A 14,138-nucleotide genomic window follows, 5' to 3' on the forward strand; every position below is an offset into this window, starting at 1 on the left:
GCACAAAAAAAAACTAGGCTTGGAATGGGTCTCGTGGATTATATTATAATTTATGCAAATTACTTCTTTCCTAATTTATGCAAATCTCTTAATTCTGATCTGTAAAACTTCTTCACTTCTAATCCATACAAGTTACTATCTAATAGTTCATGCAGATTAAAAAAATCTACATTTTAAACAACAGAAAAATCATACTGACAGAAACAGTGAGATCAGAATCATTTTGTTTTTGGCTGACATTCAACAAAGTCCCTCACTAAGAAGAATCCAGTTTACATCGTGTAACCTTTTCATATTTCAGTTTAACGGCCGGTTTAACGTGGGAACTGATTCTACGTAATGGTTACGAAGGCGAGTTGATTTCCAATGGTATAGCCTTGAAGGAATCTAAGTTCAGGGTCTTACTTTTCTTTACAAAACGACAGTACAAGATAAAGGCAACAACTGGCAATCAATTCAGTTAAACAACCGTATAAACTTGAAGTGCTGTTACCCACAAAGTAAACAAGCGGAGTGGAAAGGGCGCCAGCCTCGAAAACGCAAAGTTCAACCTCTTTGCAAAGTATATTTTTCATCGAAGAGCTCACAGCTTCCAGGAATTTAGCTCGTTACAGATTCAATGGATATCGATTGATTTAACATCTGCTACGTTCGGGAAATTCCTTGAAAATTCTTCTTAGTCATGATTAAAGAGAGAGAGAGAGAGAGAGGCGTTTCAAAGTACTTAGGTATACTTTATTTTTCCATGGTCGTGCCCGCCTACAAAGCGTACTTCACTATTAACACTACATCCTAAAGACCATCTCTCTCTCTCTCTCTCTCTCTCTCTCTCTCTCTCTCTCTCTCTCTCTCTCTCTCTCTCTCTTTATTCGATTATTGTTTTCTATGGTGCTATGGTGCATCACTATAAAGTGACCGGAGAAAATAAGTAAAAAGCCATAACAATGAATATGACGACGGTGTATAAGGATTGGTTATATATAAGATATATATATATAGTATATATATATATATATATATATATATATATACTATTATATATATATATATATATAATATAAATTTATATATATATATATATATATATATATATATATATATATATATAGAATCTCCAGTCTGTAATATAACAATACTTTCATGGTACCCCTGAAATATACATATATAGACATATGTATAACTGAATCACGAAAGTTTGGAACGTGATAAATCCATAAATAAAGGTACAAGCCACGAGGGAAATAAACAACGGAGTTTCCGCAAGATCTTTCGACGTTGAACGTCGAAAGATCTATATATATATATATATATATATATTATATATATATATATATATATATATATATATATATATATATATGTATATATATAGAATATTATTATTAATTATTATAATATTATATTGAGTGTGTCTTGTATGCATGTGTATTACATTGGTTGTGTATATTATAATATATATATAATAAATATATTTAATTAATATTATATATATATTAATTGTGTGTGTATTACAATTGTTGTATATAATAAATAAATATATATAATTAAATAATATATATATATTATATATATATATACAATATATATATATTATACAATTATATATATGTGAACAAAGCAATAGTTATTTATACAGGTATAACCACCTACATGTATATGTATATATTATATATATATTATAATAATAAATATTATATAATAGATAAATATTTATATATTAATATATTTATATATATATATATTATATATATCTATATATATACTTATATAATAATATGAACAAAGCAACTAGTTATTTATACAGGTATTGTAATCAGCATACATAGAAAAAATGCACACATGCCATTAACGAAAACACCCACAGTAAAAAATGGGGGAAGATATTCCCCCCCCCCCCCCCCCAATAGAAAACTTAAATAAAAAGGCTACTCACTACAAAAAGTCCATCGCTTTAGATATTTATTTAAAGTTTAAAATAATAATAACTTGCACTTTAACCCAAGAATAATCTTTAATTAACCGAAACGATAGTAATGCATCGACAGACCAGTACTCAAGGCAATGAAAAAGAATTGACTCCGTCAGATCTCATCAATAATTCCTATGCTTCTGCCCTAAGCCGCTGTTTGTCGCCATAGATACCACACCGTACATTGTAAACATTATATCGACGGACCCGTACGTTTACGTTCTCTCAAGTACGTCACCTACGGTTCACATGTGCATTTATTTACGTACGTTCATTCAACAACAGCGAACGTGACTTTTCATGTTCGTAAAATGCAGGGTACTTATTATAAATTTGTCTTAACAGTAAAATCAACAAGAAGCTTGCTATTTCTCTCTCTCTCTCTCTCTCTCTCTCTCTCTCTCTCTCTCTCTCTCTCTCTCTCTGACGCTCAGGGAATATGCTGCTATTTTAACGGTAAAACCACAAGAACACTAAATTAAAGATAATCCGGCTAATTAATATTCTCTCTCTCTCTCTCTCTCTCTCTCTCTCTCTCTCTCTCTCTCTCTCTCTCTCTCTCAGATAGACGCTTGCTTACCTTAGAATTTGTCACGAGCATAAAAAGAAAGTTTATTCCGTGTGATCAGTGATCAGTAACAAACGAGAGGTGATGCTGACATACTTTGGGGTCGGTATTTGGGACAGTCATTATTCGTTTCAGAACACGTCAATGAAAAGACTCTGTATCCTTTGTGTGGCAGAGAATGAGACCTGTTGGGAACATTACAAAAAATTGTAATATTTGTAAAACATATTTATATAATTATAGATTTAGATATATATTTAAATTTGCAAATATGTCCCTGATGATTTCAAAGTTAAATTATCTACGTTAATTATATTATGATTATGATTATCATTGGTTTGTTATTATTATTATTAGTATTATACTTATTATTATATTATTATTATCATTATATTATTATTATCATTATTATGATTATTATGATTATTAGTTATTATGATTATTATGATTATTGATTATTTAATTATTTCGCAGATTTTGTTTTTTAGAAGTTTAAAACAAATCACGGACTTTGACACTACATACATCCTACATAAAAAACCATACATACATACATAACATACATACATACATACATTACATCATTACAGTTAATAAAAATTTGAGTTCAACTTTTGCGTTCTTATTGAAGGGTCACTAGGTACTTTTCACTTACGAAACCTCCACTGATTACATAAAAGGTGAAAAACTTTAATAAAAACTCGCGAGTAAAGATCAAGGAGAGAGAGAGAGAGATGGAGTGAGAAGAGATAGCCAGAGGAGAAGAGAGAGGAGAGAGAGAGTAGAGAGCGCATTTCTGCGAGAGAGAGAGAGAGAGAGAGAGAGAGAGTCTATAAAGGCCACGTCAATATGTTTTCATTTATTTTGTTCTGGTGCCAAAGCTACTCTGCTTGCAAATTGGATAATCTCAGACGTGACAGATGTAAACTATAACAAACTTTAACCTACAAAATAAAATTAAGAACGTTACTATTGTCCTTAAGCACAAGGGCCTTCCATACCTCGATATCCACACATTTCTTTTTTTTTTTTTTTTTGTATGGTGTTTTTACGTTGCATGGAACCAGTGGTTATTCAGCAACGGGACCAACGGCTTTACATAACTTCCGAACCACGTCGAGAGTGAACTTCTATCACCAGAAATACACACATCTCTAACGCCTCAGTGAAATGCCAGGGAATCGAACTCGCGGCCACCGAGATGGCAGGTAAAGACCTTACCGATGTACTTGAAATTTCCACCATGTGAAAGATACACACACGGTCTAAGGGTACACACACACAAACACTCCGTCACAAGTCGTAAACTAAACTAAAGAGCAAGAAGTCACAGAAGACTTACCATCGAATCGATCCTTAGACAAGAGCGTCCGTAGTTTGCATTACAGGTGAACTACCTGTTAGAACTATGTAAGTCTAGACGGCCATCGGGTTTGATACTCGTGATTATCAATGATTGGCAGTTACCCAACAAAAGGTATTTAAGAAAACTGTGAACTATGAATATGCATATTGTCCTGTGGGTTAAAGTGCGTCACTGTACGTTATGAATTCTTGGTTTTCCGGGGCTCGAGTCCGTGAACCGTCTAATTTCTTATCAACGTAAAAATTCCCCTTCGGTTAAAATATATGAAAATATATTAATTCCGAGGTAGAGCGAATTAGATATTAAAGGACATTTGTAGCTTAATGTATGCATATGAATCACGGTAATGTGATAAGATTCACACACCCATATATATATATATATATATATATATATATATATATATATATATATATATATATATATTGTATATTTATATATATGTATAGTATATATATATATATATATATATATATATATATATATAATATATACATACATACATACATACATACATACATACATACATATCTAGTATTTCTTCACGTAATTATACAAACACAAAAATGTATGAGAGAGAGAGAGAGAAAGAGAGAGAGGGAGAGAATGTGCTCTTACCCATAGACGTATACACCTGTATCCACCTATAATACAACCCCAAACCTAGTATAAACAGTTTTGAATAATTAATTACCACTCTCTCACCCTTGATCCAAACAGCTCCCGTACAACGCAATTTCTCAAGGGTCCGAAATCAATAAAAGCCAATTGTGGCGACATAACGATTATTCAAAGGAGTATGTTAATATTCCAAGGCCACATAAATGGGGCCGTTGATATATGGAAACGAAAGCAGTGGGAAAAACACCCTCCTCCCACGCAAACGCTTTGTGTGTTTACACCGTAGCTAAGCAATGTGTCGTACGCAACAAAGGGGAGATATGTGTAGTGTGGTTTGTTTGTGTATATGGTGGTGAGTTTTAATAAATTTCAAATAGTTATGCTATTAGTTATTCTTATTCTTATATTATTATTATCATAATTCGTAAGATGAAACCTATTTGTATGGAAAAAGCCCACCAAAGGGATCACTTATTATATATTATTAAATTATATAATAATAAGATATATATATATATATACATATATATATATATATATATATATATATATATATAATATATATATATATATATATATATATATATATATATATATATATATACCTTATATTATATTTTATATATATATAATATATATATAATTATTATATATATATATATATAATATATATATATATATATATATATATATATATATATATATATATATCACATACATTTATGGTTAGTTTCGATGTCCAGTCGCTACTTACCAATGTCCCCGTTTTCGAAACCATTGATATTATCCTCGGAAAATTATTCCCTACCCCGAATACGGTCTACCACGGTTTTACCGGAATTAATAGCATAAAACTCTTGGAACTCTCAGTCATTGATACTCACGTTATTTTTAATGGGAAAGTTCATAAGCAAATAGATGGCATGGGCATGGGCTTCCCTTTAGGACCTTCTTTCGCTAATATTTTTATGTGTCATTTAGAAGAACAATTCTTTAATCAGTGCCCAGATAATTTTAAACCCAGATTTTATAGACGATTTGTAGATGATGCGTCTTTACTTTTCACCGAGGAACGTCATGCCCAGTTGTTTTTAGATTTTGTAAACTTTTCATTCCAATATTACTTTTACCATGGAAAAAGAATGCAATGGCCGCATTTCCTTTTTAGATATTTTGGTCTCTCGCTCTGAAGGATATTTTATGACTGGCATTTTCAGGGAGAAAACTTTTACCGGCCTTGGGTTAAACTTTTGTAATCACTGTCCCTTTGCTTTCGAGGTTAATTCATGTAAAACTCTCATTCATCGAGCCTTTTCCCTTTGCTCCAACTGGAATAACTTTCACCTGGAAGTTAGGTTATTAGAGACTTATTTTAAGAATAATTGCCATCCCCTGAACATGTTCAATAAAATCCTTAAGAAATTTTCAGACAATATTTTAAACCAAAAACTGTAGTCTGCACCGTTCCCCAAAAAATAGTGTGTTCCACTACCATTCACTAATGATTCTGGCCCACTCAAACGTAAATTATTGAGTTCAGATTTATTTTTAAAGACACTCTCCCAGAGTTGATGCGTACCTGCACTGTTTATAAGTTTAATTGTCCAAAATGTAATTTTGGGACTTATGTGGGATGTTCCAAACGCCTACTTAAAGGGCGCATCGACTCTCATAGGAGTGTTAGCCATCGTACAGGCTTACCTTTAAGCAAAAAAGAAAAAATAGTGAAATTAGACTTCATGCCACATCCTGTCACCATCACATACAGTACAGCGATTTTTAAATACTCGGACAATAAAAAAAAACAGCCATTTACTTCCCTTTTTAGAGTCCCTCCATATTAAACAACAATCTCCAACACTCAATAACCAAACCACCACTGTTCCTTTTTGTTTTTTCACCCTCCTTCGCTCTCTCTCTCTCTCTCTCTCTCTCTCTCTCTTTTACCCACGCCACTTCTCCCCATTTCATTCGCAGTTTTCTAACTCTCCCAGTTATCATTTAACTACGACATGAACAGTAGGTTCTCCAATATTTTGTACTACACTCAATCTATTTTAACTTGCCATTGCTCTTTTATGATTTGCAGTTAACAACTAGGTTCCTTTTTTACTTTGTGTTGTGTATTTTATGTTCCTTTTTTACTTTGTTTTGTATACTTTAAAGTGCTGTAATGTTTATAGATATGGTCATCAGTATAGTTCTTACGGTTTCTCTTTTTCTGTATCATATTATAGATAAGTGATCCTGATGATGGGAAAAGTAATGTATTTCCGAAAGCTCGACTGTGCCCTTATTTTATTTTAAGGAAATAATAATGTCTGGAATATTACCACGTCTTCTGCTATCCTGTTCCTCCTTATATATATATATATATATATATATATATATATATATATATATATATATATATATATGTGTGTTGTGTGTGTGTGTATGGTGGACTTTTACATATGAATAGGCTTCATTTTATCTATAATAATAATAATATATATATATATATAATATATAATATATATATATGTGTGTGTGTGTGTGTGTGTGTGTGTGTATGTATATGAAACAAAGTTATTATCAGAATATCTCCTAATACTAGGAACTGCATGAATCACACGGACTTCTAAATCGAGAATTAGACGCCGTGCAATACAAACTGAACATTCCCAGCCAATTCAGTTTGTCTTTTCAGAGTAATGCCACAACAAAAAAAAAAAAAAAAACTGACCCGTGGAACTTATGACCCGTTCTTGCCTTGCATGATGAGAGGTAGTTATTTATTTAAGAGGGAGTTTTCATAGCTTAGTCCTTATATATTTAACCAAGTGTATAGTGCATATTCCTGTTTTACAATGGCTCGATTTTCAGACAGGATTAGATTTATTTTAAGCTCCAGATGTGTATCAGGTACGTAGTCCGGAATAATAGGCGGTATTGTTGGTCGCCTAAAAGGAGCCAAGTAATTTCTTTACTGGCCAGACTTTATTTTTGATTATCTTTTTCTTTAAATCTTCAGCTGTAAACCCTTAAAGACAGAGTCAACGGACGCTAATAAACCCAACATTCCCCCCCAAAGGGAAATCGGCGTGCATAGAGAGAAGTTGAAGGAAAAGTTGATAAATAACTATAAACTACACACGAGAATTAAGGGACGGTAGCAAAAAGCACAAAGAAGTGGATTCTTTAAAGGAATTATTAGTAGGCAAAAAAACAATTCATTAATAAGTAAAATGACTCTCTATACACACAATTTCACGCATCAGCGAGCTTTGTACCAAATGCTTTTTTTTATCCTCATACCTTTTCAAGTCAGATATTTGATAATCTACTGTACCTGGCTGAGAATTATACCCGGTGTACCACCGTTACAATTATGTTACAGGTAATATTTCTTCATAAAGTCCATAAAAAGACTAACTTGCAAATGCTATGTATTGCAAGAAAATATAAGACAATTAAGGAAATTTGTGAAGTCTACAACTATAAACTGTTCCATATCAAGAACAATGTCCTGGAAATCTTTATGTTCTGGAAATTTTTAATGTCCTGAAATTTAAGATATCCTAGAAATGTTGAATGCCCGGGAAATTTAAGATATCCTGGAAATTTTAAATGTCATGGAAATTAATTTTAGATGTCCTTAAAATCTTCTATATCCTTGAAATTTCTCTTTTCCTGAAAATTCTAAATATCCTGGAAATTTTAGATGTCCTGGAAATTGTAGAGATTCTGGAAATGTTAAATGTCCGGCAAATTTTAGATATCCTGGAAATTTTAGATATCGTAGAAATTTTAAATATCCTGGAGATCTTAAATGTCCAGAATAAATTTTAAAAAAAACGGCTTATTGGCTGGAATGAGATTGCTCAAGACACTGCACTGAATCACAGTGAGGCCCGAGAGTCAAAGGTAGAGTGAGGAATTGAATTTATAACTAGTACATTCATTCTTCCATTTGATTTTGTTCCTAATTTTGGTACAGTGGTAGAATTCTCTATTAGCAAGCAAAGTGGCTCTCGCACTAAATCTAAGTGATATATTTTGTTCCATTTTAAAGTTTATTATGGCAGTTGGATTTCTCTGCCTAATTCTCGTTGCAACGTTTCGTGTTTTGGTATCATATGTCCTGTCCATTAGAGCAAATTTTAAACAGACTGTTATAGACTTTTGTGGGGTTTAGAAAGCATGGCTTCTGTACTGTCAGCCAGTAATATATATATACATACTATATATATATATATATATATATATATATATAGATATATATATATATAATATATATAATATATATATATATATATATATATATATAATATATATATATATATATATATATATATATATATATATATATATATATATATATATATATATATATATATATATATATATATATATATATATATATATATATATATATATATATATATAATATATATATATATATATATATATATATATAGATATATATATATATATATATATATATATATATATATATATATATATATATATATATATATATATAATATATATAGATATATATATATATATATATAGATATATATATCTATATATATATATATATATATATATATATTATAATATATATATATATATATATAGATATATATACTTGCATGACAGTATCAGAACTGCAGTTTCCCAAAATAGCTAGCATGATAATCTCCCGGACACTGTAAAAGGACCAGGACTTTTGTCCATTTGGGGCAAATTCTACTCTTTGTCGTCGCCACTTCAACCATGCTATCAATGAACATGCGATGTTGGGTGTTAACTACCACTTTAGTAAAATTCGTCTCGATGATACTTTTATTTATTTTATTTAGGTTTTTTTGTGGGGGGGGGGGCGTTGGGGCGGGGAGAGAGTTCAATTTAGTCTAATGGTTACTGATGAAAAATTTCTATTCAATTAGAATAATTGACAGGTTGCATGTTAGTTCCATTTTAAGAGCTATTGTATTTCCTTTCTGGTTTAAAAGGGCTTTCGTGAATCTTATCGACTCATTTCACTGTTAAAGCCAATTCCTTTGTTCTGCTTGAGAGGCTTCGTAAGTGTTTCAGATCTGAATCAAACTGAATGAGTCATTCCAATGTTAATGATAATTCATTGAATAAGACATCACCTTTCTTTCCTATGTTACCATAGATGGTTAATTTGTCTAAATGGTATTTTTGCATAATGAATAAAGATTGACTTTTTCCATAGAGATCAGTTGATAAGGTAATATAAATTCAATATAAATTTTGACCTAGTGAATGTGAATTATGAATTAATTACCCTTCAGTAATTTTGCAAATTAAAAAAATCCGCAAAATTAAGAGCAGACGTTAAATTTTAGTAAATAAACTAATGCATTTCATTTTCACTTTAATTTTAACTTTTTAAAAAATTAAGTTTTGGGTTCTCTCTCTCTCTCTCTCTCTCTCTCTCTCTCTCTCTCTCTCTCTCTCTCTCTCTCTCTCTCTCAGTAACATTCGATAGCTTAAGATTTTCACATTTTATAACCAGGATATCACATTGTCCCAAGTTGCATCATATAAAAATCAATTATTTTTCTATGTCATTTTTTTCGAAGTCTACAATTGAACGGTTATTTGACTGTCAACCAATCCCTACTTTCGTCTGAAAAATAGGATCTGTTTGTATAAGAGCGCAAATTTACTCGAAGGGTGCTTGGGGGCCTAAGTACATTCTAGAATTACCCAAGTGAGCAGCCTTTCATAATACGTATTATGTTAAACCATCAATAAATTTATCAGTATTTCCACCTGGAAGTGATATACATTAAGGGGGCGGGAGACCCACTGATTAGCTAGGAATGCCAATCACGTAAACAAAATCGTCAGTTAAATACCTACCTTCCTTTGTGTTCCCACGATATCGTCCAATTGAGCAACAAACGTTCTGAACGGAGTTTTTGAGCACTTCGGATATTCCTTAAGTTCTGCGTTCCCTGTTATTATTGTTTTTTTTATATCACTAATTGGAAACGAATATTATTTGTTTTTATTTTTTAAGATATTTGTTATCTTGAATTCATTGGCATAAACATTCACATATTTCCATAAGTTTCTGTACTGTTCAAATAGCAATCATGCACGAATTATGTATAAGTTTGAAGGAATCGCGTTTGGAATGTCATGACCTTATTATCAGTCACTTGATCTACGCCAAAAACTGCCATCAACTCGTCTGAAATGTTAGATATTTCACAAAATCACAATGTCACAATTTCCCCTGAGTTCTGTCGCTCGAAAATGGTCGTATTTCCACATGTAACGCAACAAGTCTCTTGAAAGTCAGATTCTCCACCAATAGACAAAGTTTTGTCACAACATCCCGAAATGGCGTTGAAATTACCTGCTTGTTACTTATTTCCACAACACTTTCCGAATTAAAACGAGGAACTAATTCCAACTTCAGTCACTGGACGAAGTTCCAATCACAATTCGACCATCGACACCTGTCCACTGAGCCAGCAGCGAAAGAATAGTATAGGTCGTCACCTAGTCATAGTTCGAGAGCAACTGAAAAGCGACCAACTCCAACCGGACCAAGTTTTACAAGTTATCGATAGACTGACAGAGTCTCTCTCTCTCTCTCTCTCTTTCGCTACGGTCTTCGCTCCCTTTGCATGACGTGGCTAACTGGTTGGAGCTAGTGTTGGAGAAAGGGGCGGAGTCAACTTCAAGGTAAATAATTCGTACTACTTCAGAAGAAGGTACGAGCAATCGGTATTTCAAAGGAGGTTATCGAATCCTGTCAGTGGTGATTTTATTTTATTACATTTCTATTATTATTTTATTTTTAAACTCTTGAGAAATGATGGTAAGTGTATGTATATATATATATATATATATATATATATATATATATATATATATATATATATATATATATAAACAACTTTTACTATTACATATATTTATTCTTTGGCTGCAGAGGCCTTTGGGAGAGGCAACCCATTGCCCCATACCTAGCCCAGGTGCTACGAAAGCAACAGAAGGATCTCATGAAGTCTCAGGAAGCACGGGATAAGGAAGAGAGTTTCGAAGCTTTGGTTGGCAGAGAATAAAGGATTAGAATTGTTCCCTAGAGACACTATGTGGTCAGGACTGGGCAAAATGGACCATCTCTTATATTACCATAATTTTTTTGTAATTAATACTAACTGACAAGCTAATCAGTATTATGAAAACAAAAAAATAAGACTTGTTTTATTTACAGTAAATTTTTCTATAAGAAAGTCCACAAACGATTTGTTCTTTAAATCTGTCAAAAAGAAAATAAAATTCTGACATATATAAAAACTTTGCCTACAATTTCTTGGTCAATTTATGCATAAATTTGCTCTCCCTACATACATCAATTTATGCATAAATTTTCTCTCCCTACATACATTCATAAGAGGAACAACAACAACAGGCGCCAACAACAAAACCCACAATAATATCTTTAAAAAAGTACCATAATCAACACCTAAAATCTACAATTAGCAATCCTAAATCCCTTTCAGCTTCCAGTCAAAAAAGCACAGGATTAATCCCTTTGGATACCCCTTCAGTAATCCCTCGAATTAATCCTTCTTCTGCTTGAATCTTGAGGTTAAGCATCGGAGGATGACAAGGAAAATCTTGAGCAGAAGTACAAGAACGAGTACCACTGCTCCTGCGACGGTCAGCCAGACATCTACGTTGTAGAGTTGGTACCTGAATGAGGAGGAGGAGGAGAGATGAGAGAGGTAGCTTTTTTTGCATTTTAATACAGAGCAATTGTCATTTTTGTTCATAAGTAATTGTCATTTGAGTACTGTCAATTCTCAGATCAATAACATCACTAACATCATTTGATTACTTCTCAAATCAGTAACATCACTTGATTACATCAATTCTCAAATCAGGAACATCACTAACATTATTTGATTACATCAATTCTTAAATCAATGGCATCACTAACATCACACACATCATTTGTTTTACATCAATTCTGAAATCAGTAACATCACTGACATCATTTGATTACATCAGTTCTTAAATCAATGGCATCACTAACATCACAAACATCATTTGATTTACATCAATTCTGAAATCAGTAACATCACTAACATCATTTGATTACATCAGTTCTCAGATCAATGACATCACTTACCAGGGCATCGTGAGAATGGGTGATTTCAGATGGAGTGCCCCATTGTGTCGAATGACGTAATCGACCCAATAGTTAGCCAGCTGACCTGGGTCCTGGGGGGTGTCACGCATCAGGGCTGACCTCCTCTTGACCTCGGCTCTCAACCTGAGGGACAGGGAGGATTCAGGGTGATTTCTATAGGTACAGTAAGGTAAAGGCTTTATGGTGTTGCAAGGATATATATACGTATATATATATATATATATATATATAATATATATATATATATATATATATATATATATATATATATATATATACATATATATATATATATATATATATATATATATATATATATATATATATATATAGTATATATATATATATATATATATATATATATATATATATATATATATATATATGTGTGTTATATATATATATATATATATATATATATATATATATAGAGAGAGAGAGAGAGAGAGAGAGAGAGAGAGAGAGAGAGAGAGCCCTCACCCAATAAGAAATAAGGAAAAAGCTGTCTGAAAACGATTATAATTGTAAGACATTTCATTCTATTTTTAAAAAAATGGTGCTTGGGTGTGAGAGAGAGAGAGAGAAAGAGAGAGAGAGAGAGAGAGAGAGAGAGAGAGAGAGAGAGAGAGCCCTCGCCCGGTAAGAAACAACACTTTAAGCTATTTACAAGCAAGGAAAGAGCTGTAAAAAAAATAAAAAATAAAAAAACACTACATATAATTGCGAGACTTTTACCTCTCATCCGTCATGACAGTTTGAATCGTATCCCTGAGGAGTTCAGGAGTCAATTCCTTCCAGTCTAGGACTCTACCCCACCCTTGTTCCTGCACCTCCGCCATGTTGGTCATTTGGTCGGCAAAAACAGGGAGACCGATGACGGGAGTGCCGTGGTAGATGGATTCCTGCGTGCTGAGGGCTCCTCCGTGTGTGATGAAGACCCGGAGGCGGGAGTCACCTGTATTTCGAAGAGGAAAGAGTCTGATATCTTGGCTTAGACCAGGGACATCTGTCATTCACCTCTCCAGCATTCCCATCCACTTTTTCAGCATTCCCATCCACTTCTCCGGCACTCCCATCCAATTCTCCAGCATTCCCATCCACTTCTCCTGCATTCCCATCCACTTTTCCAGCTCTCCCATCCACTTCTCCAGCATTCCTATCCACTTCTCCGGCATTCCCATCCTCTTCTCCAGCATTCCCATCCACTTTTCCAGCATTCAGAGCCACTTCTCCAGCATTCCCATCCACTTTTCCAACACTCCAGCATTCCCATCCACCTCTCCAACATTCAGAGCCACTTCTCCAGCATTCCCATCCCCTTCTTCAACATTCCGAGCCACTTCTCCGGCACTCCCATCCACCTCTCCAACATTCAGAGCCACTTCTCCATCATTCCCATCCACTTCTCCAACATTCAGAGCCA

At 32.9% G+C, this 14,138-nt stretch overlaps 1 protein-coding gene across 3 annotated transcripts in view; it reads right to left on the minus strand.

Moving 5' to 3' along the window:
* Positions 1–11,751: 11,751 nt before the first annotated feature.
* LOC135204244 (UDP-glycosyltransferase UGT5-like) overlaps positions 11,752–14,138 on the minus strand; it is a 20,493-nt gene continuing 18,106 nt past the window's right edge. For all 3 annotated transcript variants that reach the window (XM_064234358.1, XM_064234357.1, XM_064234359.1), the window contains 3 exons: positions 13,451–13,670; positions 12,695–12,838; positions 11,752–12,255 (listed from right to left, as the gene is read on the minus strand). In XM_064234358.1, the coding sequence (XP_064090428.1) occupies positions 12,123–12,255; positions 12,695–12,838; positions 13,451–13,670 (497 nt within the window). In that variant the 3' untranslated portion in view covers positions 11,752–12,122. The remainder of the gene's footprint in view (positions 12,256–12,694; positions 12,839–13,450; positions 13,671–14,138) is intronic.

This window comes from Macrobrachium nipponense, chromosome 44 (genome assembly GCF_015104395.2).
Source record: "Macrobrachium nipponense isolate FS-2020 chromosome 44, ASM1510439v2, whole genome shotgun sequence".
In the NCBI taxonomy this organism is placed as follows: Eukaryota; Metazoa; Arthropoda; class Malacostraca; order Decapoda; family Palaemonidae; genus Macrobrachium; species Macrobrachium nipponense.